At 43.0% G+C, this 24,944-nt stretch overlaps 1 protein-coding gene across 1 annotated transcript in view; it reads left to right on the forward strand.

Moving 5' to 3' along the window:
- Nucleotides 1-7,461: 7,461 nt before the first annotated feature.
- The window catches only part of T265_01287 (hypothetical protein), a gene marked incomplete at both ends in the record, with an annotated part of 48,995 nt that continues 31,512 nt past the window's right edge, over nt 7,462-24,944 (forward strand). The window contains 2 exons of the mRNA XM_009165293.1: nt 7,462-7,529; nt 13,100-13,167. Of these exons, the coding sequence (XP_009163557.1) occupies nt 7,462-7,529; nt 13,100-13,167 (136 nt within the window). The remainder of the gene's footprint in view (nt 7,530-13,099; nt 13,168-24,944) is intronic.

Raw genomic sequence — 24,944 nt, forward strand, 5'->3', positions numbered from 1 at the left:
TCCAAGTTCACTTTCACAGGTCTCAATGTCACACCAAGTATAACTTATAAAACAGGGAGTAGATGTCACATAAACCACAGGTATAAAATCGAGGTTAGAGCAAACGACGCACCAGTAGATTACGTGATTTACAGTACAAAAGTGTTGCACAACTGATCTTACATTCTAATCTCGTACGTCAGGGCGGATATCATTCCAAAGAAGATATTTCAGAGGATGATCTTCATCATGCGGGAATTTCTATAGGAATATTTATCACAATGTGTTGGTTACTCTTGGAAGTAGAATGAAACAGATGGAAGAGTCCGCCGAACATGGAACTCAGCTCGAGACAATGGGATAAAAAGATGGGGTGTTCCTATCTAAACCTGGAAACCTAAGCAAAGACGCTGTACGGCAATTGTGGGGAGACAAATTTGATTACGAGCTTTTAAGTGAGGCCACTCTTGACAGAAGAAAAATTCTAAGAAGCCGAAGTGAAAAAGAAAGTTACCCTAATTTTTCACAGACAAAAGTAGTATGTTTACAACTGAATTCATCTGACATTCAATTAGTTTGTCAAGATAGATTCAGTGATGGTCCGGTTTGTAGCTGTACTGGTTTGGAGAAATGACGTAGTAAGACAAAGATCACCAGGTGAAAGACGGACAAAACCGTCCAGACAGTTCGGTACATTAGAACTACGAGACATCGAGAACGACGAACTAACGGAATTGCTGAAGTACTTTTGGAGAAAGACTGTGGTTCAAAAATAAAGCAACTAATCGTCCTGATACTCACATTCACAGAAGTAGAGGGATCACATGCTAATCAAGACCTTCGACAGCAAGTTTCCGTGTTGTCAAAGGCTCTTCTACGGTTCAAGATTAGCAATCTTGTCACACGACTATTTATGTCAAGGTTGCGTGCAACAGAACGCATGTTTCGGGCCACAGCATACAGCTTTGAGACTGATGGATAGTAAGTGAGGTAATAGAATACACGAAACCGGCTAAATGACATCTGAGTCCAGTTTAACTGTAATCCCAGTCAATAAATGAACAAATTATTACGCCAGACACGCTCATTTGCACACCAACTTGGTCTTGATGGGGGAGTCAGCTAAATCCGGTCAAAATTCTCTTTTATGATGATCTACTTCGACTGAATGTGCTGCACGAGGCTGCCCCATGTATCAATCAACACCAAATCAGTTTGCAAAAGAGTGTATTTCTTTGGGAATTTCAACAGTTTGGGTTCAAGTTGAACAAAAGATCGAGGAACTGTGCCTGTCTGATAATGCCAGAGACGAAGGTCGAAACCGGTCATTGACTGCCGAAGAGTTTTCAGCAACCTTATGATTAGCGTGTTATGTCTAGATAACAACTCATCTTGGTTTCTCATCCGGACAACAGAGACAATGTAAGCAAAACTGAAGTTGCAATGATTTCATTTTAAAATAAATCCGCAACCGTTTACTGACGTCATCTGTAGACCCCGTAAAAAACGGGGAAGGGCAAAAATAGCATCCATCAGGATGTTTTGGTTGGTGAATTTCAACTAAATAACAACCAGTCACTTTTGGTAAATTGGAAGTGATTTGTAAAATTAAACTGTGAAACGTTCTTGGTGAGGTATACGAGTAGTTATTCTAACTAGTTCAGTCAAACGGAGCATCTACACCCTAAACTATCGACTTTAGATTTTTTAGCATAATACAGAGAGTTTAATACTTGTAACGATATTACTCTTCCCCAGACTGTTCTATTCCCTTTTTTTTCAAAGTTTTGTGAAAACAACTCAGAAATTCTTACTGACAAGCCCTTCTGTGTTTATCGTGAACGATGCAAGTGGTTTATGGATAGCCCCCACCGAATCGCAATGAACCCTCGTCTTCCCATGAGACTTCCGATAATAAGTAAAATATTTTTGATGACTTCAGTACTCGAACAATATGATCATAACTCGCCTCAGGGAGAATGATTTTGTTTTGCACGTCTACACCCCGAATGTCCGTTTGCGCTCATGCCCCCAGAAGTCATATGAACACTCGTGCTCTACAGTACACCTTGAGTCGGGCTACTTTAGCTATGCATAAAGAAGCCAAATGAGAGAAAACGAGGCGAGCGAATGCAACAGCACGGAATTAATTTTTTTTGAGCACCTGTGTGCTTGGGAGGCTTTTTCACAGCTCAGCTCATTGGTGACCAAAGCCAGTTACTTGGCTTTTTTGGAGGAACATTGTTTATCCCGGGAGGTTCGCAGACCCGAATGCAACTGTAGTGAAATACGACAGCTTGGGTGGGGCGGCAGTCGAACACTGGTGTGAGGGCTCATAAAATGTTGGCGAGCTCATATCCCAACCCTCGAGGACCCTTTTTATTTTGTTGAATAAGCTAGTGGTTTTTTTGACGGTTATGTAGAATTTCTCGCTTGAGGTTAGAACAAATAAAAATACGGAAAACTTTTAAACCTGTTATTGGTTATTTGAGATTACTGCAAAAAGCGACTTCTCGTTGTTCAATTTTTCCCATGTTTCCCCGCAGCTTACTCTCAGTCATTTCAGGGATATTCTGAATTCCGACACAACGTTAAAATTCATTCCGTCCCCCTCCCGTGTTTGCTCTATTCACTAGAAAATCCGCTTATCTTTGAAAGCAATTTCACGGGCTGTTGATTAGAAAGACGTCACAAAAGTACCTAAGCCAAATGGCTCTTTTAGACTTGCTATTCATGCAGCACAAATTGTGTTTGTGAGGTGTGCTAGTCAAGGAAACGCAGTAAAGCCTTCACCTGCAAGTGTCACAGAGTACATCACGTAAAAATCACTTGTACTGGCGGCAGGTGTTTTCCTCCCGATATTTGCCCACTCGAATTCGTACCCCAATGGCAGCTGTACTGGCTAACAGACTGTTGAAGCTTATCTCTAGCAGGTTCTTGTACAACTTTCAGCTCTTCACTGTACCCAGCGTCATCAATCTTGAAAGAATATGATGGTATAGCGAGGCTCCACTGAATCAAAACCTATCAGACGTTTGCTACGGCTCCATTAAGTTTGAAAATTTCTTCATCTCACTTATACTAAAAAAAGAAAGCAAGGTTTTAATTGAAGTTGCTTAAAATGACAACTGCAGGAAAAGTTGAGTTCCTCGGAAAATTACTTGCATTTGCACTGATCTCATCATCATCATCATCATCATCATCATCATCATCATCATCATCATCATCATCATCATCATCATCATCATCATCATCATCATCATCATCGTTAACGGCAATGTGCCATTAGTAACTGCTTGTGTCACATGGACAAGCCATTAATATGACATAGTTATTGACCATGTGTGCCAGAATTTACGACCAATCACCCACTTTACAGATTTCTGTTCCAGCATTGTATACTTCTACTGGCAACGACCAATGTAATGTAGAATTCGGGGACAATAACTACTTGCATATCCTTTTCCTTCTGTGGACGACGCGCCCTACGGTGTTTTTATTTCAGCCGAGTCGTGCGAAAGGTCCTAGCGAGACAGCTTGGCAATGTCGAACTGAAAAGAAGCAATACTGTTTGTAATGTGGTTAGTGTTCACCTGGAGTACGGAAACAAAACGTATCACCTGTTTAGCAGGCTTGGCGTATTAACAGAGTTTTAGGTCACACAGCAGATTATAGGTATCATCCCGTGCTAATATAGACACTTCAATATCTGTTAGATGTGCTTCGAAAAGGTTGACGAGCTGCTCCCAGTTTCATCAGCGCATCTTTTCTGCATGCAGCCAGTCGACGTTAAATGCGTTTATCTGTTAGATGTGCTTCGAAAAGGTTGACGAGCTGCTCCCAGTTTCATCAGCGCATCTTTTCTGCATGCAGCCAGTGGACGTTCAAATGCTTTATATTCGTGCTACTAGAAATCTTATCAGTAGATAGAAATTACTGCGTCGAAGTTGGTGTACAATGGCTCTGAGTGGGGATCAACCGCTCGAAAGACAGATAAAGCTCATAATTTGGCAAACACTCCAATGCACCAAGTTGCGACATGCCTGAACCGATTTCCTACCATGTGCGTAAACTAATGGTTGGGGCAATCTTCAGGGTCGATACTGTCCCAAAGATGTTGTCTCATTCCACTGATCTGAAGCCACTGAAATAGAGTATGGTTTCAAATTCATGATTTTCTAGCCACATGTACATCATATTCTAAGGTTTAGAAAATGTTTTTTATTTCTGACCAATAACCTTAGATAAAATAACGGAGATGGAAGTTTCCGCGGACTTTTATGTCAATTTTCACCTGGCATATCATCACAGGTAAATATTCAGGGTTTGGTGAAAGCGTGTCAATTCAGCTGAAAGGTCAATGACACTAGGCCGAGCAGACGGATCCGTTTGCCAAAAGGCCATAATAATTTTCCACCTGAAAAATAGATAACAATGTGCTCTCTGTGGTTTTGTGCAAAGCAAAGAGCAATCGAAAGGCACTTCATCGAATGGTACAATTTTCATAATAAACATGCCCAAAACTATTTCAGTCAAATGGAGTATCACTCGCAGCCTTAAATGCCAAGAGTTAAATCAGGTTACTCAAGAACAACTTACAGATCATCGGGACAGCTGTAAGGCTGGACCATTCGGTAGCCTGCTCGTAAAAGTTGCCACATTTCAGATGCTTCGAATTCCTCGTATGGCTGCTGACATCTGGTAATAAGTTCCCACACTGTGACGCCGAACGCCCAGATATCCGATGCCATCGAATACCTTCGCTCTGTTAGACCTTCAACAGCAAGCCATTTGATTGGTCGATTTGTATTGTCACCCAAACAGTGGTAATCTTCGGGGAAGAAATCGCGACTGAGTGCATTGTCTGTCAGTGTCACGCGGGAACCGCTTCCCAACCTGAAGGTGAAAACGGGCTCTATTGATGGAAGTACAACCTTTGAAATTTGAAGGGTTGAAAAACAGTGCAGAATGTCTCACATTTGTCGCTCGAGGATTAGTTGGTGAAGATACTTCGGTACTGAAAGCTCTCGCATCATACCGAAACCATTCTGGCGCGTCTCTGGACCAGCAGCAAGAATTTACGGGAATAAATGATTTGAGACACGAACTCAATAAGATGATGTATGGCATTCGAGTCCACTTTTAATATATCAGTTGTTCTGATCTTGATTCAAGGAATCTCGGAATTCATCAGCTGTCGCACTGCCCTCGAGGTGCACGGCAGAGCTGCAAAGAGGGCGAGAGCACCTCACACTTGTTCTCTACTTGTTGAGGTCACCAGAACTATGCAACTCATCCTAACGAATTTACAAGTCCATCACACTCTAGTTAGTTACTTACTCGTTGAAGTTACCCATTAACCTATATTATGTTATCGTTTCAACTCCCGATGTGGTGGGACCAAGTGTCTTCAACATCAAAACTGTATTTTCATTTTTTTGCTTGAAATACCACATAACCGTTACATTCCATAGAATTCCAGGTATCCTATCATGGAAGGCCCTCTCAAGTATTTTACAGGTAGCTCAAAATTGATGAAATTACATTTTAAAAAAAACTTGTTTCACTAAAATGTAGACCTTTCAACACAGCCTAGTATTTTACAGGTAGCTCAAAATTGATGAAATTACATTTTAAAAAAAACTTGTTTCACTAAAATGTAGACCATTCAAACACAGCCTAAAACACAGTTAATTTGCGTTCGTTTAGCTGGGAGAAAACCACATATTTAAACTTTCATCATGCTCCTTCCGACACTCGTTCTCCTGTCTTGTTTCGTTCATTTTGGTTAGCCTGTGCTGCAGATAAAGAGCACTGGATTCGAGCATGAATTTGAACAGACCCAACTCACCATACAAACCTGACCTCAACTGAATTAGCAGTGCAGTCTAGATGTCTAGAAATGCACACCGGACATGTGAATTAATGCCTTCGAAAGGCCAAATATCTCCAGGCTTGGGTTGGATCAACGTCTCAGGTACAACCCAGTGCTCTCATGCATACGATAAAGACAGAACGGGAGAAACACTGTTCGAACTGGCCAGGGAGTAGAAATCCTACAAACCACTTAACTGAATGCGGGCAAAACATGCCACCCGTGACAAAGAAACAAATTATCTGAACAGTGTGGGACACAGCGGACAACCCATCACCCTTTTGGGGCTCCCCAGACAGGCATGGTCCTCAAAAGCTGACACAATCAACCCATCACTCGAACAGCAATTACACTATATGGTTCGTCTGAATTCATGTGTATGGCGCCATTGCAGTGGGGAGACTGGAATCGCCCCACACTACTTATTTCAAACAGAAGTAACTTTAATGAATACCTTCGTGACCAGATCTCCAGACAGCCTGTTCACAGGACAGTAGTTGAAAGAACATCAACATGCGATTAACTATAAGGGGCTCAGTCAGAGCTCCAATTTCAGCATATGAGCTCAATTACTCGAATTTCCCTCACGATAGTGGCCAGTAGAGGTGCGCAACTTACATGCAATTTCTGGCTGCAATATCCTTGTGAATAATTTGGCGCTTGTGTAGAAATTTCACGGCATTTAATATTTGAAATCCCATTTTTATCAGTTGATTCATGGTGAGTCGCTGGAATGTGAACAAAGGAAGTGCGCGCCTAGAATGTTCTCGGAAAATTTCATCCGTAAAGTAATGCTTCAAAAAAATACACTTTCTAAGTTAGGTTATGGTTCATGGGGAATTTCGTTTGCGGACGTCATTCATTTGGCAAAACTTGGTTGTTTTAACAATTTACCTGAACATTCTTTTACAGATGTTGTTTGTCGGATGCAGAAAAGGGCGTACAAAAGTCCCTAATGCCTACGTTGTGTGCGCACATTTGTGTACGAGCAGCCCACCCAGTGCATCAGTGTACCACTACTTCTTTTGAGTTTGGTATTATTGAACGTTTCTAGTGTACTGTAACTTTAGCAGTGAACGACTAAAGAAGGATACACCACTCACACTATTATTCCCGTCATTTTAGGGAATGAAATCGTTAGTTTGGGAGTTCCTGGCCGAACATTGTTAACAAAATTGAGCGCAATGTGGTGTATAACTGCATAGTGGAATAAGTTATCGTAATCGGTTGCCGTGGGCAACCTTTTTCAAGGATTTCTACAATCAATCGCTAGTTCTTGCTGAAACCTGTTCAGCTGTGTATCATATATCCTACTTACAACTGACAAGTGCATATTGTCTGCTCTCACCTTATCCCGGGGTCTTTCCCGTCTATCCGCTCTATTATATTTGGTACGTTTGATTAATGCGAAAGTATGCGTTCAAATTTCTTTGATGTGAAATCAATAAAAGCTATTCAGACAGAGCTGTCGGCAAGAAACGTCCTTTTTCTCTCATGTAATCTTTGTTTTAGACCCAGAAACAGAACTCCGTGTCTGAGGCAAAACCGGTCGTGGGTTGTCCACCAAGTTTCAGCAACCTTATGAGTAGTGAATTACAAATGTATACATGTATCGCAATACCTCGAATATCGTGGCCCGAGAACATGACAAACGAGAGATTCAGCTGAGTTCCAGGTGAGTCTCTCGAGAAACCAAATTTGTTTGCAAATAAGTGTATTTCGCTAATTTCACGAGATACCCTATTCAAAACATGAAATAATCAAACAGGAGATCCGTAAATACTTATTCTTCTAGAACATAGTTGCTGGGATATTGATGTATTCTTTCGCTCATTCGCCCCGGAATGGACAGTTTAACATTTGCCAACGCAACGTTTCGAGAGCTGGGATCTGTTTCATTCGACGGACGCTCGTTAGCGAATGACAACCTTCAGGCGAACAGTGAACGATCAAAAACACTAAAACTGCTCATGGAACTCACCGGTTCGTTGATCATACAAGCCGAACTATCGCAGATCGATCGAAGATATCGTTTCAGGTTGCCAAACTCTGCGTATTGGTACACGACTAAGGGTTTGTAACCTGGCGAGTGTTGAAAATTCGTACTAGGCAACGATTCTCCAAGGGAATCAGCGATAACACGGGATAGATTTGCACACTGTAGCCCTGCCAAGTGACATGCATCTTGGAGGAAAAATTTGATTTGTTCATCAGTGACTGAACCTGTAATTGACGAATAAGGGTGTCGAAATTTCACCCGCACAAGTTGAAATAAAAACAGTTCAAGTTTCTGTGAAACGGTTTTGACCAGTCTAGAGCACCAATTGAAAACCGCATCCACTCTTGTGCCTTAACCCAATTCGGATCGACACTGAGTTGCACGAGTTGTTGCCGTTCTCAGTACATCCACCCCACTATGAAAAAAACAACGATTGTACAATTCGATAGAGTGGAGCCAGATGCCATACTGCTGTCAGTTGTATTTTTAGGCTGTTCACATCGCTCAGCCGCCAAAACAATGGGGGACTGAGTAACATATCTTTCTACCCAACAGACAATAGTCTGTTTAAATAAACAGGATTAAGGTGGTTTTGGACAAAGTACCAACTCACTCATTGTGTCAATAAAATTTTAGGCATTGGGTTTTGTGTGAGACAACTAATGTGTATAAGCATATCTACACTTTCGGTCTTAATTTGTCTCCAAAGTATAATTTAGCAGGAATTTAACTCCTGTCCTGACATTTCACTTGTCCATACTCACCTGCTGCCGCGATTCACAAGATATCTTCCAAATAGGTTCGTTATTTGAACTAACAGTGAAAGGAAGGAGGCCTTCGCTGAGGAGCTGTTTATTAGAAAACACCAACTGAACAATCACAGACTATCGAACAGCGGAGCAAAACCCACATATGCATCTTGTTTACGAAACTGAATAGCCATCTTTTCCTTGAATGCATCTTCCTGAACTTCCTGGATATGTTTACGAAACTGAATAGCCATCTTCTCCTTGAATGCATCTTCCTGAACTTTCCTGGATATCATTGACTGTTACTCAAATACAAGCAAATGCTACAAAGTGATTCCACAAATTCCTTAATAGATCTCACTTTTCAAGAGACGCGGGGCGGATTTACGAGAAAACGCTACTCGCATGCCTCATCAGTAGTATCCACCGTTACACCAGGTTTTCATTAGGGTCTGTGTTAAAGTTGACTCTAAACTAGGAGTACCGGCTTCACACGGAAACTTCTAGTCAAAACAGGGTAGTAGGACAAGATGTCATAATCCGACGCCTCGGTTGACTTAAGCAACATTTTTCAAGAATTTCTGCAGTTTACTGAATACGAATCAAGTGCAGCGTCAAGGGCAGGGTTCACCATCCCGTCTTCTGATTGGCAGTCAGATGCAACCAGCGTGTATGGGTGTGTTAGCTCTGGGTGTATGCACGCGTGATTGTGTGTGCTTTCACCAGGATGAGCTCGTTGTTGGGCTGGCTGTGATGCGTTATTGTTGAGATGCCTACTTGATATCTGACCACCATGCCTACTGAGGTGTGCAGTAAGTCCAATTCAGACGGTTCGCTCTCGCCCTCATCACAGATTTCACGAAAACACGCCAATCAGAAGAAATGACAGCGGACCAAATGACGCTACACTTGACTCGTATTCAGCTGATTGTAGAAATTCTTGAAAAAAGTTTACCATGGCAATCGAAACGTCAGATTATAACATCTCACTCCACTACGTTGTGCTACGACTTTAAAAGCTCCCATATTATGCACCAAATGGCACCCCTTCTAACAATATTCGGGCCGAGTTTAGCCCGAAACTCCTCAGCACTTGCTTTATAGTAAAACATGCTGACAGTGTTTCTGAGGTAAATCTTCCCTGATGAAGCTCGAATGCTTGCTCTCTACATTTCCACAACACCAATCAAACAAGATACACCGCACCAAACGTGCGGCTGGAAAACCAGCCAATCAGGTTAAGCCAATGATCTGGAACGAATGTTTGTGTTAACCCATATTGTTGTACGACGGGCTACGATACCCTCATCCTTATAACTCCCTTGTTTGTCTCGACTGACACAAAACACAACAGTCACTACATCGGGAAATTTCTGTCAGTCTACATACACCTTAACCTGTCGTTGCGAAGCGCTTGTTTTTTACATCACAGATGCTCTTTCTTGAGGGGCTGCTATCGGACGAGGCCGGTTCGCAACACAAGTCATTTTAATTTAGTCTTCTTGAGCACATCCCAATGTTGAACTCTGCGTCCAGCTTGCAGGCTGTAACATTTTTGCTCGGGTCCTTGAAGTTGATCATCAAATTGACCACCTTCCCAGCTATCCACGTTAAATTGTTATGCAGTTGCATTCCTTGTGGAAGTAATCCTTTAGAAGCTCTGCTCATTAGACGATCCAGATTCAGTTAGCCTATTGAGGACCAAGGCAGTAACTTTTATAGAAGGTAGAACTGCTGTATGTGGGTATTCCCAATAGCAATAAAACTATGGGTTGGTATTAGTTATTGAGGACCAAGGCAGTAACTTTTATAGGAGGTAGAACTGCTGTATGTGGGTTGGTATTAGGTAATATAGTACGTTCATAGGTGCATTTTAACACATTTCATCCATATGTTTTTGACATTGGACGGATCTGCGTATACGTATCGGGTCTCGTGAACCGTAAACCAGATCAGACCGGGCAGCATCGAGGACTCTATATTGGGAATTTCACGTTCCCTGCAGAATCACTGTACAACAGACCCATCAAGCTGTATCCGCAACGACTCGTTTCCACATAGATGGGGGCATGGCTTGTTCTTTGCTTTCATTTCTCTTGGCAAAATCTGTTAACCCATGACATTTTAACACCACTCGTCCCATCAGATGTCGAGATCCAAGAAACCACCAAAAAGATGGGCCGTCTAAACTAGCAGGAACAGTATCGATATCATATTCTGCCGCATTCTCCTAACATAAACTGTATTTATTCAGCATTTAACCTTTGTGCGTTTACAAAAAGCCCGTGAGTGAACATCCATACCTTTAGGCTGCACTAAGTACCAATAATGTAAACGTCTCAGGTAATCTGGGATTCACCATCATCCTTGATCATTTAGTTCAGACTAAAGTGACGCCCAAAGGTACACTGAACAATTTCAGGGGAATCCATCGTAATCTCTAAGAAGGATCTGCGATTATCTCGATGCTGACTGTGCTGCTTGAAATATTGTAAAAGTGGTCAGTTGATAGAACGACGGTAGTAATGCATTGATATTCAAGCGAATCGGTACGGTCGGATAATTCTTCAACCGTGGGAGGAAACGGTCCAGAATCTAAAGATGGAGCAGCCCGTGATATGTTCTCGTCTATTATGTCAGCTACGAGAATCCCATCATGAATTATGAATCATGATGGACTGCTTCCCCTCTCCGTACCTTCTGCCATTCAGTGAACCACTGCTAAGACACTTGAAGACATTATATTACAGTATCACAAAAAACATTGTAAAACGTCCCGAAAGATTAGGAAATTTGGACAGGTGAGTTGGCCGCAGTGGGATCACTTACGAAGTTAAGAGACAGTGGAACTCTAAGATAAACTTATTTGAAGTGGACTCCGAAGTAAACCCGAAAGACGCCGCGAAAATTCACTATTCAGGTAATGAAATTAATGGTTGATCTAGCGAGAGACAAGATGCCATATGCCGAAACAGGCAGTATATTCGCACTTTATTGGGGAACTGTGCCTCTACGATGAGCTCCAGAAAAGTAAACCGTTATTGGACTGTCAAAGAGCTTTCATTAAACGCAACATGCGCATGCCTTCGGAGAGAAAAAACACTTCCACTTCTTGAATGTCGGCCCGACTAAAGTATAGGTCAACCTTTGTGTAGCACATTCAATCCAAGTGTTCCCAGAGCGAATGAGTTCAACGGGTCTCCACAGGAGCTCCTGTTTCTACAATCCCAATTTGTAGATGGGCTTTGGGTCCGCACATTGTGAATCCGCCCTTCAAATGACGTATCCCCTACTTCTCGGTACATTTAGATTTCCTTTCCTTCTATTGTTACACGAAGATATCCGGATCCTACTATATACTTAAGTAACAGCAGTTGTAATACCGTCATAGTAGTTGTGTTAAACAGTCGAAGATGAGTGTTACGCCACAAGCTGCCAAGTGAAATATGATACTTTTGATTCTAAATACGGGATATGATTTGCTCTGAAGGCGGAACAGATTGTTTTCTTCTGAGTTAACTGGCACTCATCCAAGTGATACATTACTCTCTCGTGGCTAACTCAGACACTGATGTCGTACCAATTTCTAAACAACTCCTTTACGTAGCCTTATGGCAATGAATGTGGACAACTCTTTCCAGTTACCTGAAAGCGATTTGACGAAGACGGGTTGCCAAAACTCCCTTTCAGTTCTCCTGATTTCGCTGGGCTTTACAAGCATCTTGCCCACATGAAGCTGACCATATGTGCCTAAAGTGTAAAGGGGTATGAGGAACGCTGATTATAAATCAATACGAAACGCTCGGAACGTCATAACTATGCACGTCAGTTGATGAGGACGGACAACAGTGTTCCTGAAAATAAGCGAAATGATGGTTTTGGAAATCTCACAGACGACTTAACTTAATAAACAAGCTAAATTATTTAGATAGGTACGCAAAGTCCACCGATGGAAGGGTTTTGAGTTACGTTTCAAAGAACGACAGACTTCTCAAGATTTATTCAATGTCCTGCCTGGTAAAGTAGTCTTTGGCTACGGCCAATTAAGCGAGTTGATCAACTTCAAAATAGTACTTTAAGTGTAGTTTGCTTCGGTGTGCCATATTGCCTCTCATAGATGAGACGGACATGCAGATTGAGATCGATCATAAACTGGTTGCGCAGATTTACTCCAAAATTAAGTGCTCGGTGCTTTCAGATGCTAGTGGCGGATTCAGTCTATCCAATGTATTCACCGAATTTCGAGTCATAAGGTCAACTTCGTTTGTTAATCTATTCACCCATGTTCTGGTTCACTTTTTATGGGGGCGATATTGTCCGGTGGTTGGAGTGCGACTTTACTGACCAGAAGGCCCATGGTTTGAACCCGACCTCTGCCTCTCGACTTTAGTATCCCAGCCCCCATGTCTCCTTCGGGTGACATGACAGCTAGGCACCGAAATATTGTTGCAGCTGAGCGGTTAATGTGTTATTATTTGTTCACTTTTCAATTGTCAGCTCGTCGGAGACTGCTCAAATGTTTTGCACGCCCGCAATTTTCAAAATTGTCAACGTACCGCTGATAAGTAAGATCGGAAAAAATTATCCGAGATGCCATATGTCTGAATGGATCAAGAAAGTTCCGTTTAGTAAGCTCGACGTATCAACAGACGTTCAGGTCGCACAGCAAACGATAGGCATCATCCCGTGAGAATATAGACACTCTCAAGACCTGTTAGGTGTGCTTGGGAAAGGTTGGCGTGCTGCTCTGGGTCCCCTTGTTGAGGAAAGAGGATAGTCCAGAAAAGACAAACAAGCGTTAGCTTTACATACACTTTGTGTCCACAAAAATCCTAACACCAACCTCCAAAGGAGCGGGTAAATGACCCAACTGTACCATTAAATAACACTGCGCGTGACTGTTGTTCACCCTGCTTTGCAATTAAACAAAGGTTAGGTTAATGTGGAATTGAGGTCACTAATTAGGGACAATCTCGGACAATGGTCAGAAGCTGGTCATTCTGCAGTCGCCTGCTAAGCGTCCGACCATATCGCACACAGGGAGACCAACGCATTCGTTTGTATCCACTCATTTGGTTGCTTATCTCTTCGGTGACCTAGCCAGTCCGCCTGGAAGGGTTTCATCCACAACCGAGATGACACCACCGGATCAATTTCGGCTGGTTGTTTCCTGATTTTCTGCTTGCGATCAAACGCCGTTTTAAAAAAAATACTCGCTGCCTCTAACTATAATGGCTAGATGAACAGCAGTCATGTAGTTTCACCAGCCTGTTTTTGTTTCACTTGGCAGTCAGATAAGTCTTTCTCGGATGTGATAGATTTGTCATTAAAACTAGAAGTGATGATGGCGAACGGCTTTATATACAGGATTCAAGGTTAAAATAAACACTAGAAGGGACAAACTAGAAGAAAGCTATCGACCAAACCACAAAGACACGAACTTGTTGCTAAAATGAATGATTGATATGCACCCAACTCTCCATATGGCTATCAGGATGGACTCAGGCTGGATTCAGCAGAGATAAGGTCCAGTCGAAATTTTCCGGCAGGATACTCCACCGGTAAGCATATTGTGAGAACCGCCTTCAACCACTGTATTCTGGTCTCGAATGGGACTATTTACTAAACATTTTGACTGGCCCAGACTATCAAGATCACGGTTCCGGAGTATTTAAGTTCAAAAGTATCCAAAGAAATGGAGGAAAAGCCACGTGGTCAGCTGAAGCCTACCAGCCAAATTCAAGTGACTGTTAGATGTAAGCAGGCAAATGATGGAGCACTGTATCAAGGACTGGACAGAACCAAGAATGGGGTCTTGGCACGTATGTATCTCCACACTTAAAAGAGAAGGAAGTTGAGGACGCAGCAGACAGATGAGTGAAAGAGAAATCAGACCACGGTGTGGTACAGTAAAGATACATAAAGAGTACAATCAACCAACAAAGTGTTGCAGATACATACCAAAACGTGACATGAATGACAAAGTGACCTAAGAAATTAAAAGAAGCCCAGTCTCTAAATGGTCAGTCACATTGAAACTATCAGATGCTCTTCAAAATGAACGCCAAAAGGGCGGGAATACCATTCCAACAGTAGACTGATAGCATCTAATCGACTGGTGATGGAACCTTTATGAACCTTTCATGGAGTTTGATAGACAGAGCATCGCCAAATAACGAGTACTAGTCTACTGGCACTTCTGGTCGCACTTTGAGACAGTCTATGGGAAGATATCGGGCTGGAACTAGTAGCTTGTTCTGGTAAAGTTCTCGAAGTGAATGTGGACCAGTTGAATTGAAGGAATGAGCTATATTAGAACTAACCAGACTGACTGTTTAAGTAGGACCGGTGACGACGCTCAAAATAAGGCAAGCATTGTGATCGCCCATAGGTGTGAATACCCAAAGTTGCCAAATAAAGTTGTCTTCCTGACTTCCACTGAGGGGGATTTGGTCACATGTGGGCCGAAAGCACTCTCCAATGTATCTGGGATTGTGCACTATATTGATTATACGAATCCGCACCTTATTACCCACACTGTGACTTGTTTCAACGTAACCAATTCACTGTGAATAGTCACATGTTTCTTATAGCATTGATGGGTTAAGTATCAGTATAGTTCTATCCAGGTTGGTCTGTTCCATCGTTATGGCCAACGTTTTTGGACAAAATCGTCATTTGAAAACAAGTACGAGCCAAAAACGCACCTTATTTAGTTTCCCGGCGCAACTATACTCACACTGTGCCCTGTTTGTTTGCTGATCAGTGCTCAGTACCAGCTAGGTCACTAACACCTACTATGCACCTAAACGCTTTGCGAAATGAGGACAAGTTGGCATCTGCAGTCGTACACCTGACACTTTCATCTGAACGACATGACTTCGACGTCTGCTTATTAATTTATCAGATTTCCTCTAAAAGCAAGGAGATGCTAGTGAATGCGTCGGTAAGCTCTGAGTAAAACTTACTGGTACCTGATCGGCAAGACTTGATAAAACGAAGGTTAGCTACAGGCTTGGCGGTTTTTTACTAAGGTCAACTTACTACGGTCCCTGGAGTTGTCACAATATCTACTTCGTCGGCTGGAGAATTGATTTGCTGGAACCTATTGTATGGATCAAACGCGTTCCAGCTATAGAACCTGGCATTTAGTGGAGCCTTCTATTCTACTTACTGTAATATCAGTGCAATACATGAGAAAATTGCTCGCTCGTGTAAGGATCTCGATCTAAGGAGGTTCTTTTAATTGTTGTTTGTTCCTCTCAACCCCCTTCTATTTCCTTCTTCATCTTTTTCACTATTTTCCATTCTGAGAAGGTCACCCGGGGGAAACAAGGAAAAAATAGCCTTTTCTTAAAGGAAAGAAGCTAACTCGTAAGAGAACTTTCAAAAGAAAAACAAAAGTGGCTCCAGCTGAAGTTCCATCCGTGCAGGGTAACCTTATCGTTCAGTCAATAAAGTTATTGACTGGAATGAAACATCAGCTGTGCATTGTGTGCTCACAAAAAGTACCCAACTGTTTGAGATTCATCCCGATAGTTTTCATCGGTCAGTGGATTTGTAAATGTCCAAAATCTTGGAGAACAGAGTACCAAGTAGAGGCAATTGGGAGAGATTGAAAGAAACTCACCTTTAATTACGAGACTTTCGAGAACAATGTGACTTTCTGGAATGCACAAGTCTGCGATAATATTGTTTGCATCGTGAGCCCTTGGGGAGATGACTGGCAGAATCAATTTTTGTTTAACCTTGATACCTAAACGGACAAGAATGATGCATCCCAATTAGTTCACCGGCAGAGAGACCCAGATACGATTTTGTTACCAATCTCCACAGGAAATATTATCTTGACTAGTGTCATCATTTTCAACCCAAAATTTGGTTAGAATAGTTGCTACCTGTGTGAAACTTGTTTTATTCTTCTGCTGGTGACCATGGCAACTATAAACGCCGCAAAGTTCCGTGGTGGTTTTACTATGAAATTCATTTTGAAGTCAAGCTAAATAATAGATAATGAAATTCCCTGTATCACTCTTAACAAGACCACACGTCTTTTACAGTATGACAAATTGCCTACACAGTATGTCTGTGGCCCGTAACTCAGTTCTAACTGTTTTTGGTCTCTCCTGTCAAATTCCTTTTATGATCAACACCTAGTGCGCTGTTAGCGTCTTTTTGCTTAGTCCGTCGCTGCTTATATTCTGCTCGGTCACCCAAATAACAAGTAAAAAAGAACGGAAAGAAACTAATTGCTCTGTGCTCTTGTTGAGTGAAATCGCCGTTCGTCCTATTTTCGCTATCTCGGGTTTTCTTTGGTACATTGGATCTATGGTGAAGCGTGCATTACGCAACATCTTCAACAGACTGGGCGTACCAAAATTCACTGTGGTGCTGACAGTCTCTGATTGTAAACCTAGAAATCAGGGGCGTGTTGGATCACGTTCAAGTGCCTAAACTTCGACTGAGACAGGAGCTCCAGTACTTCAGTCGGTTGATCACCCGTCTGGTAAACAGAGGGACGGGGATTTTTTCTCCTTTTGTTTCAGTTGTGTTCAATAGGAATTCATACAAAATCCTCATCATATTTCCATTTGCCCTGTCTCAAGTTGGTGGAACGCTTCTCATATCCACAAAACTGAAACGGTTACCTGACCACTCCAAAACTCCGTATGTAGAGGAGAAATTTCAGTTCACTTTTCTAAAACCTCATTCTGTTCCACATCACCTAATGGATGAAAAACAGTGGAGAGCAGTGAAACTTAAACTCTGGAGCATCACAAACAAGAAGAGCAAAGCCACCAGATTTCTTTAAATGTAGAAAGGTACGGATCAGAAAGGCTCAGACTTGTCACTGTAATTGCGAGGTGAACTGAAGTCAGATATCGGATGAAGGCCTGGTTTTATCGCACTGAATTGTATCATTTCGCGGAAGTAGAACAGTTCAAACCTGCTTTGTTCAGAGTAACCACAAGCTACCCAACTGCCGTTTGCTACACGTTCACAATTGCCAGTGGCACGAATATGGAAGAATCCCGCCTTGTTGGCGTTCTGACCCATGGAAGAGAGGAACTGAGATGAACTAGTGTGGCAAGTTCCTAATGGTAGTACCTAGTTACATGGTGAAGTCGGTGGCAGACAGATCACATTGCTATACAGCTAATAATGGACCGTGTTTGGAGAATCCAGACCCTACGCAACAGCTGAGTGCTCTCAGTCAGCGTTTCATGATCTAGATGATGCGTGTACCACGAGAATCCGGAAAGAGAGAGCGATTATGAGGGTTTTCAGGGTCGGTCCATATGACTTCGCAGCTGGGTAGAGATGAAGTCATATTGGCAATCAATTTGTTGACTGTAAATCAAGCAACTAGTAATTTATTTGTCATGTAATTCGAACCAAGACCAATGTTTTGTGGGAATGCTATGACCCGCTTGCATGACGTCAGACAACCCTAGCTAACCAAAATAATTTTGAACCAATTGCGCCCCCCACCCCGTTGGTTGACGGCGTAATTGTTGAGCACGCTGGTCATCCATTCACTCCTAAACTTTCCCTTCTTGCCCGATTAATGAGACCAAATATGAATCAGACGCCGTGCTCGACTGGGGATGTTTACAGATTCGCTCCACTTGTATCATATTTCGTCGCACATCTGTCTACGCTGCTTTTTTTGAGGGAGATATGGAAAATTATGTTCACTTAGCTTAGTAGTACACGGGTTATGAGAGCCATAATATAATTCAGAAGAGGAAGTATTACAAGGACTTAAACAGCCACCTAAACCCCTTCTCACCATATCGTCCACGGTCACAAAAGACCGGAATCTTGTCTATTGTCCAATTGCATGCAAAACATGCAAAGGTTTCCGGCTCATCCAAGCTGGTCGTGTTCATTTGTCAAACAGGAAGTGTTACCAGAAACTAAGCATCCAGTTTGTCGTTTGGGGAAAAAGCCAAGTAAGACCTTGTTTAAAGAGCTTACTATTTGTTCTCCCCGAGAGCCTGGATGGTTGCTTTCCAAAAGAGAGTCCCACGGTATCAGGTATCACGGTTATATGAAGGATAAATAGTATTTTCGTAATGCACTACTCATAAGGTTGCTGGGAATTCATCGACAGCTCATGAATGATTTCGCCCTTCTTGGGGCTCATCTTGGGGCCTGGAAACATCACAAATGAGAGATTCGGCTGGGTTCCAGGTAAGTCTCTCGCAAAACCAAATTAGATTGCAAACGAGTGTATTTCGCTTATCTCTTACGATGTAGTTCCAAACAGAACATAAGGTTGACGGAAACTCAGGGACTGATGAGTCCCTGATGAGCCCCAAGAAGGGTGGAACCGGTCGTGGGCTATCGACGAAAATTCAACAGCCTTATGAGTAGTACATTACGAATATACACGTATCGTGATATCTCTACTATCGTAGCGACTGAAACATGAGGTGTCCTGGTGCAGCACATCCAGTCACTTAGGAACATCATAGACGACAGAGTCAGCTGGGTTCCAGGTGAGTCTCCAGCAAAAACAAATTCGTTTGCAAATGAGTGAGTGTATTTCGCTAATTTCGGAGATTCTAGCACGCCCTTGTGGAACACTCTGTGATTACCCTATCAATACAGTTGTAATCATTCTCCTCTACTCTCCATAATGGGCTTTCTGAAGCTACCGTGCTTTCTGATATACCATAGTGGGCGGAGCAGGAGGCCAAGGACCGACAGAGAGTTGCACTACCGTTCAGCAAGGCACAGCAGTTGCCACAATACAGTGTAGCTGGAACAGGCACTTGCAAAATCCGGTCATCCCAAGAATCCGTATGGCGCAGCCAGAAACTTTTCAAGTATGTAGTAAGGTGAGATAAAAAGATCAGGAGATGTGTTGGATGATCGATGGAAGCACATGTCCAAGTATATATTGTCTGTCCTCATAACACTTCATTTAGTCATCAGTGGCCAACCACAATTCCAAATCCCTCCACAAGCGCGCCAACTGTGCCATGAACATGACAGTTTCGATCAATTCGGTTTCGGTTAATGATACATAGTCGGTTGTTGGTCTAGTTTTCTTCTCATCATAATGACGACACTTCAACCCGCTGAACTTTAACTGTGTAACGCTGATACTACTGATGGGGGAGGCATGCGAGTACCATGTTTTATTCTTGTAAATTCGCTTAGCGTCTCTTGAAAAGGGAGATCTGTTACGGAATTTGTGGAGTCGCTTTGTAACATTTGTTTGGATTTGAGCAACAGTCAGTGGATATCCAGGAAAGTTCAGGAAGACGCGTTCAAGGAGAAGATGGATATTCAGTTTTTGTAAACAAGATGCATATGAGAGTTTGTGGTTAACTTACTCCAGAGAGTACCCCGACTAACTGAACTCACGTTGTCCTGTGCTTCGGTCAAACTGACCCAAGGCGATGTCTCATAGTGTCCATGGTCTTTTGAACTCCAAATGTTAAAAGTGCTAAAAAAGACCAGAAACGTGGCTGAAAACTGAATTAATGTTGAGCCATTAGATATAGCTGTGTAGCTTCGACTATGGGGTATTTTTAGCAAGAAAAACAGGGCGCTGCAAGACAGAGTTTGATTCTCCACATTAGGACTGATGTGACTTTCTTTTCCACCGCACAGAAACCGCATGTAAGGAAGCAGATGAAACAACTTTTACTTTCTTTAGGTGAATACTACACCCTACGTCTAAACGGCATTACCAAGTGCAGTTTCCTACTGTTGCAACGTGGGTGGCCGTCTATTGGTTACGCCTGCACTGAGCCTGCCAGTCTACGCGATAAAGAGAAGACAGAGAACCCTGGACACGGCTGCATTGTCAGGACAAAAACATGCGGAGCTTCTGCGTTAATAAATATAATGACTTAATGGCCAAATATGGTCGTTCACTTATTCGTTCTGTACAGCCAATGGCGTGTTCCGGTCGTGAAGATCTTCGCGTCCGCTGCTAAGAGGCGTTTGGTGGGCTCCGCCAACACACCTGTTTTCCGAACGCATCGTACCGATGATGACCTGGGGATGCATCACTCTGCACATGTACTTTTTCCATGTCTGGGCGCGTCCTGACAACTACAAACTGAAAACAGGTATCCTTGAAAATCGCTTTCAATGGCAATGAGTTGATTTATCATGCAATGCGTTTTCGAACAGATATCCATATGTCAAGAGGAAAAAGGCCCCTTTCAGGCACACTTCACAGCAAAATACTACCTAGAGGATGGTGGAGGATAGCAAACACTCACTGGATATATGCGCTTGTGCAGATGGTTCCAAAAGTTTTGGACAGAATTCTCTGCATCATAACCAAAAGATAAAATAAATTCAATCTCTTCATAGAAGTGGTTACTTTTCAACCTTACCTTGCACACTCCTTACACACTCCGCAAAGATTTTTATCGTCTCTGTTACCGAACCTGCCCCATTTATGCCCTTTGCCGCTGGATCCATGTACGAAGATATTTATATCACCATCATCATCATCATCATCATCATCATCATCATCATCATCATCATCATCATCATCATCATCATCATCATCATAGTCAATCATTCGTAAACAGCAGCACCATGTGAGAACACTGGTACTTTGCTGCTGTACAGCCGTGTCAACTTATTCGAATAGAATTTTATGACGGAAAGCGAAAAATGGGGCAGAGAAGAGGGCTTAGGTTCGGTCTATCAAAAACATACGAGTCGCCCACAATTTCAACACCCAGTCAGACAATCTAGACACAAACTGGCAGCAAGAACGTCACTGAAACCAGTTAACCTCCGTGTCGTTCGGTGTTTCCAGCCAAGCACTGGGGGATCACGTAGATCCCATCCCGGGAAGCTAACCACGCTAGAGGCAACTAGATTTTTCGAACCTCATTTGTCCTCGTGCGCTACATCAAATTCACTTATCCATACACGACAAATAGCTCTACTTATCGTTGCTTTTGTTCATTATCCGCTTTGTAGAGACGGATGCGCGGAGAGCTGCAATTTTCAGGCAGAACTAGTGTCAGGAAAAGCCAAAATCTTGCGAGTCTACAGAGCTGACAGATCATCAATGCAAGACGGGAAGAGGAGTCAGTCTTGAGACAGGTCTTAAGGGCAATGTTCGCACCAAACCAAGTACACCAACGAACACAGTTGAGTCTAACTGATCAAACTGACAGAAATACCGACCGCCACTTCCAACGATTTGACACCGATGAAACTGCACATTGTGGTGAATCGGCTTCTCTAAGTTACGCGGCCATTAAAGATTTTTGTAAATACTCATATCTGAAATTGAAAGCTAAGTGATGAGCTGTCAAATGCACTTTGCAATTAGAATGGTTATGTCTTTGATACGGACTTTTCAGCAACCTTATTAGCAGTACATTACAAATATACATGTATCGCGATATCTCCAATATCGTAGCAACTGAAACATGAGGCGGCCTGGTGCAGCACATTCAGTTGTCTGAGAATCTCACAAACGAGAGATTCAGCTGGGGTTCAGGTGAGTCACTCGCAAAACTAAAGTTGCTTGTAAATGAGTGTATATTCGCTAATTTCGTACAATTTGTTTTCAAGCAGAACATAAGGCTGACGGAATCTCGGAGACTGCGCCTACCTGATGACTCCCAAGAAGGGCGAAACCGGTCGTGGGCTGTCGAAGATTCTTCAGCGACCTCATGAGTAGTGTAATAAAGTCGTTAGTTATTTATGACATATCAAACGGAGTAACGGATTGACCGAGTTCAAACGATAGACACATACGACAGGATGGTATCCTACGTATCACTCTAACCTATAAATTTCCCTTCTTTTCCTGAGGTAACCGTACTCGTGAGCTTACATCAGATGAGGAAACACTAAACTAGATTTCCACTTTCCAGAACTCCTTGGCCTTACGGTGATTGGAATTCCGGGCGTTCAACGTGCCAGGCGAGAGAACCTGAATTGGGACGTTCCGACAGTCTGACACGTTCTTGATTCACTCGAAGTTCGCTGTCAGGACTTGAACTCCGGATGACCGATACGCAGCGTGAGAGTATTAACTCCAATATAGCGGTGCACGCTTGACACATAGATTGTGTTCGGTCTGCTTTTAAAACCGTTTTACTCGGGACTAACTGCGCATAGCACAGCGGTTCGCTCTTAATTCAAGAGGGTGTTGCAAGCTTCCTGGGGGAGGCCTTCATTTAATCGCGGCTCAATTACTTAAGCTGCGTATTCGTAGAATTATTACAGCGGTTGTCACAGTCGACTTAGTGTGCTGATTCCTTGGAGGGATTGAAATGGTCAAAATCAGGTTACCGAGGAGTGGATTGTCCGCAATAAATTGGTGCGTAAGCGATAGCCCGGAATCATTAGAACACCAAATATAATATGGCTGAGGCATTAACTTCGCAGATTCAACCACCGTCTACCAATGAAATTACTATTTCCTACCGTGAAGTCTTGCTTATGAAAGGCTCACAAGGGGTAGACCATCACTTCGTAACGCGAGCTGAAGGTGACTGCCCTTAAACTGACTGTTGTGGTGCCTTCATGGGTCTTCCTGATTAGGATGCGTGTGATTATCCTTGTATGTGGTTAGAAACCATGCAGCACAACCTAGCACTTCAACAACCAGCCCGCTGTCACTATCCAAGCGGACTACCTAGATAAGGTATTTCTGTCCTTGTACACCGAGCTCATCGTGAGCGAGGTTGACAAAGGACGTTGAGTCAATTCCACTAGAGGTGCCTTGTTTCAGATGAGTTTATCTTGGTGCTGTTCACAGTTGTACGCATCTTGTTCTTGATTGGTTTCCATTTCAGCCCATAACTGTGTATACTATGTCCATACGTTCTCTCACTGCCTTTGGACTTGTTGATATGACAGTCTTCTCAATGGTTGTATGACAGATAAGCACCAGTATTGGTAGTGAGTAGTGTCTAATCATGAGTCAAACAACGCCCAAGAAAGCGCAGGAGAGCACTCAAGGATGGTGAGGTTTTCAAAAGCTTTCCGCCAATGCAGTTCTTACTTAGATGTTTGATAGCCCATAACCGTTTAGTTCGTGTTAGTCAATAAACAACTCCGCTATCGAAGGCGCTCTTCCTTTCACTGAAGCATGCTACTGCTGAACTCTAAGTAGCCATCTTTTCCGTAGTTTCGCACACACTGTCTTTTCTGTGCAATATGGACCCCCCACCTATTGAGAGTTCAAACGGAACACAAGGCACCAGTCATTCCCGCGGTGTATATGTGTCTTATCCCTACAGTTTACGTCCGTCACCATTATAAATGAGGCTGCCATAAGGGAGAGTTCGTATTGCCTGGAGCGGTAATAGTCAGAACGGAATTTCAGCCCACGAACCAAACAACCTGGGTTAGTTCAGTCAACAGGCGTCCGAAGTAGTTTTGCCGAGGATGCGACCGGGGTTTTCCCGCTCTGTGTGTGATTGACCTGTGTCCTTACATTCACGTCACAAAATAAGGTTGAACTAAACTAGGGGACTTCGTCACCCAGTGAGCATCAATAATGGTGAAGCCAGTAGTAGGCTGTCGAGCAACCTTATGTGCAGTGTCTTAACTCCACACATCATTCTCGTTCGAACAGTCCTTCTCCTACCCCGGCTTGTCGATCGGTTGGCACGATTAGGATAGTCACTGTCTTGTCCTACGAGGAGTCAGGTGAACCATCCATTTGTCTCAGTCGTGAAGGTGTTCCCCAGTTCAGATGTGATAACTCAGGTGAGCCAAGCGTACTATGGCGGAGTGGTTGGAACACGCTGATTTCAAATGTCTGCCATCCAGAATTGAAACCCAGGCACGGCCAAACATATGGACCGCTGATGAGCTCTAATAAGAGCGAAACTCGAGTCAAAATCTCTCCTCTTTTTGCCGTTCGTGTAATAACTGCATCATGACAGGAGTAGGACTATTCAAAAGGAAGGGATTCACAAGTCCCGCAAATCGCTACCGCTAATGAATCGAATTGACCCGTCTCTTTGCGTTCGACTGCAGGGCAGTCTGCGTACACCCCAAGCACTTTCAGTTGTGATGTTTGGTGGTACGCCAAGCGTCCGCTGACCACTCTTTTATGTAATCCCTTCTGTTTGCTTGTCTTTTTCACGTTCATTCGTGAATGCTCAGTTTATTTCCCGCTGACAATCCTCACGGATCTTCTCCGCCCCACCTTCGTAAGTTTTCCACGATCCTAAGTTCATTTAAATGTATTGGCCCACTCCTTCGATGCCCACAAAGTGTGGGGGCGATATTAACTGTTATCATCGTCCTCTACAACCCCCTGAATGCTACTTTCCTCTGTTACTGACTGTTTGTCCCCATACTATACCTGGACGGGTACGTCTTA

This window comes from Opisthorchis viverrini (assembly GCF_000715545.1).
Source record: "Opisthorchis viverrini unplaced genomic scaffold opera_v5_14, whole genome shotgun sequence".
In the NCBI taxonomy this organism is placed as follows: Eukaryota; Metazoa; Platyhelminthes; class Trematoda; order Opisthorchiida; family Opisthorchiidae; genus Opisthorchis; species Opisthorchis viverrini.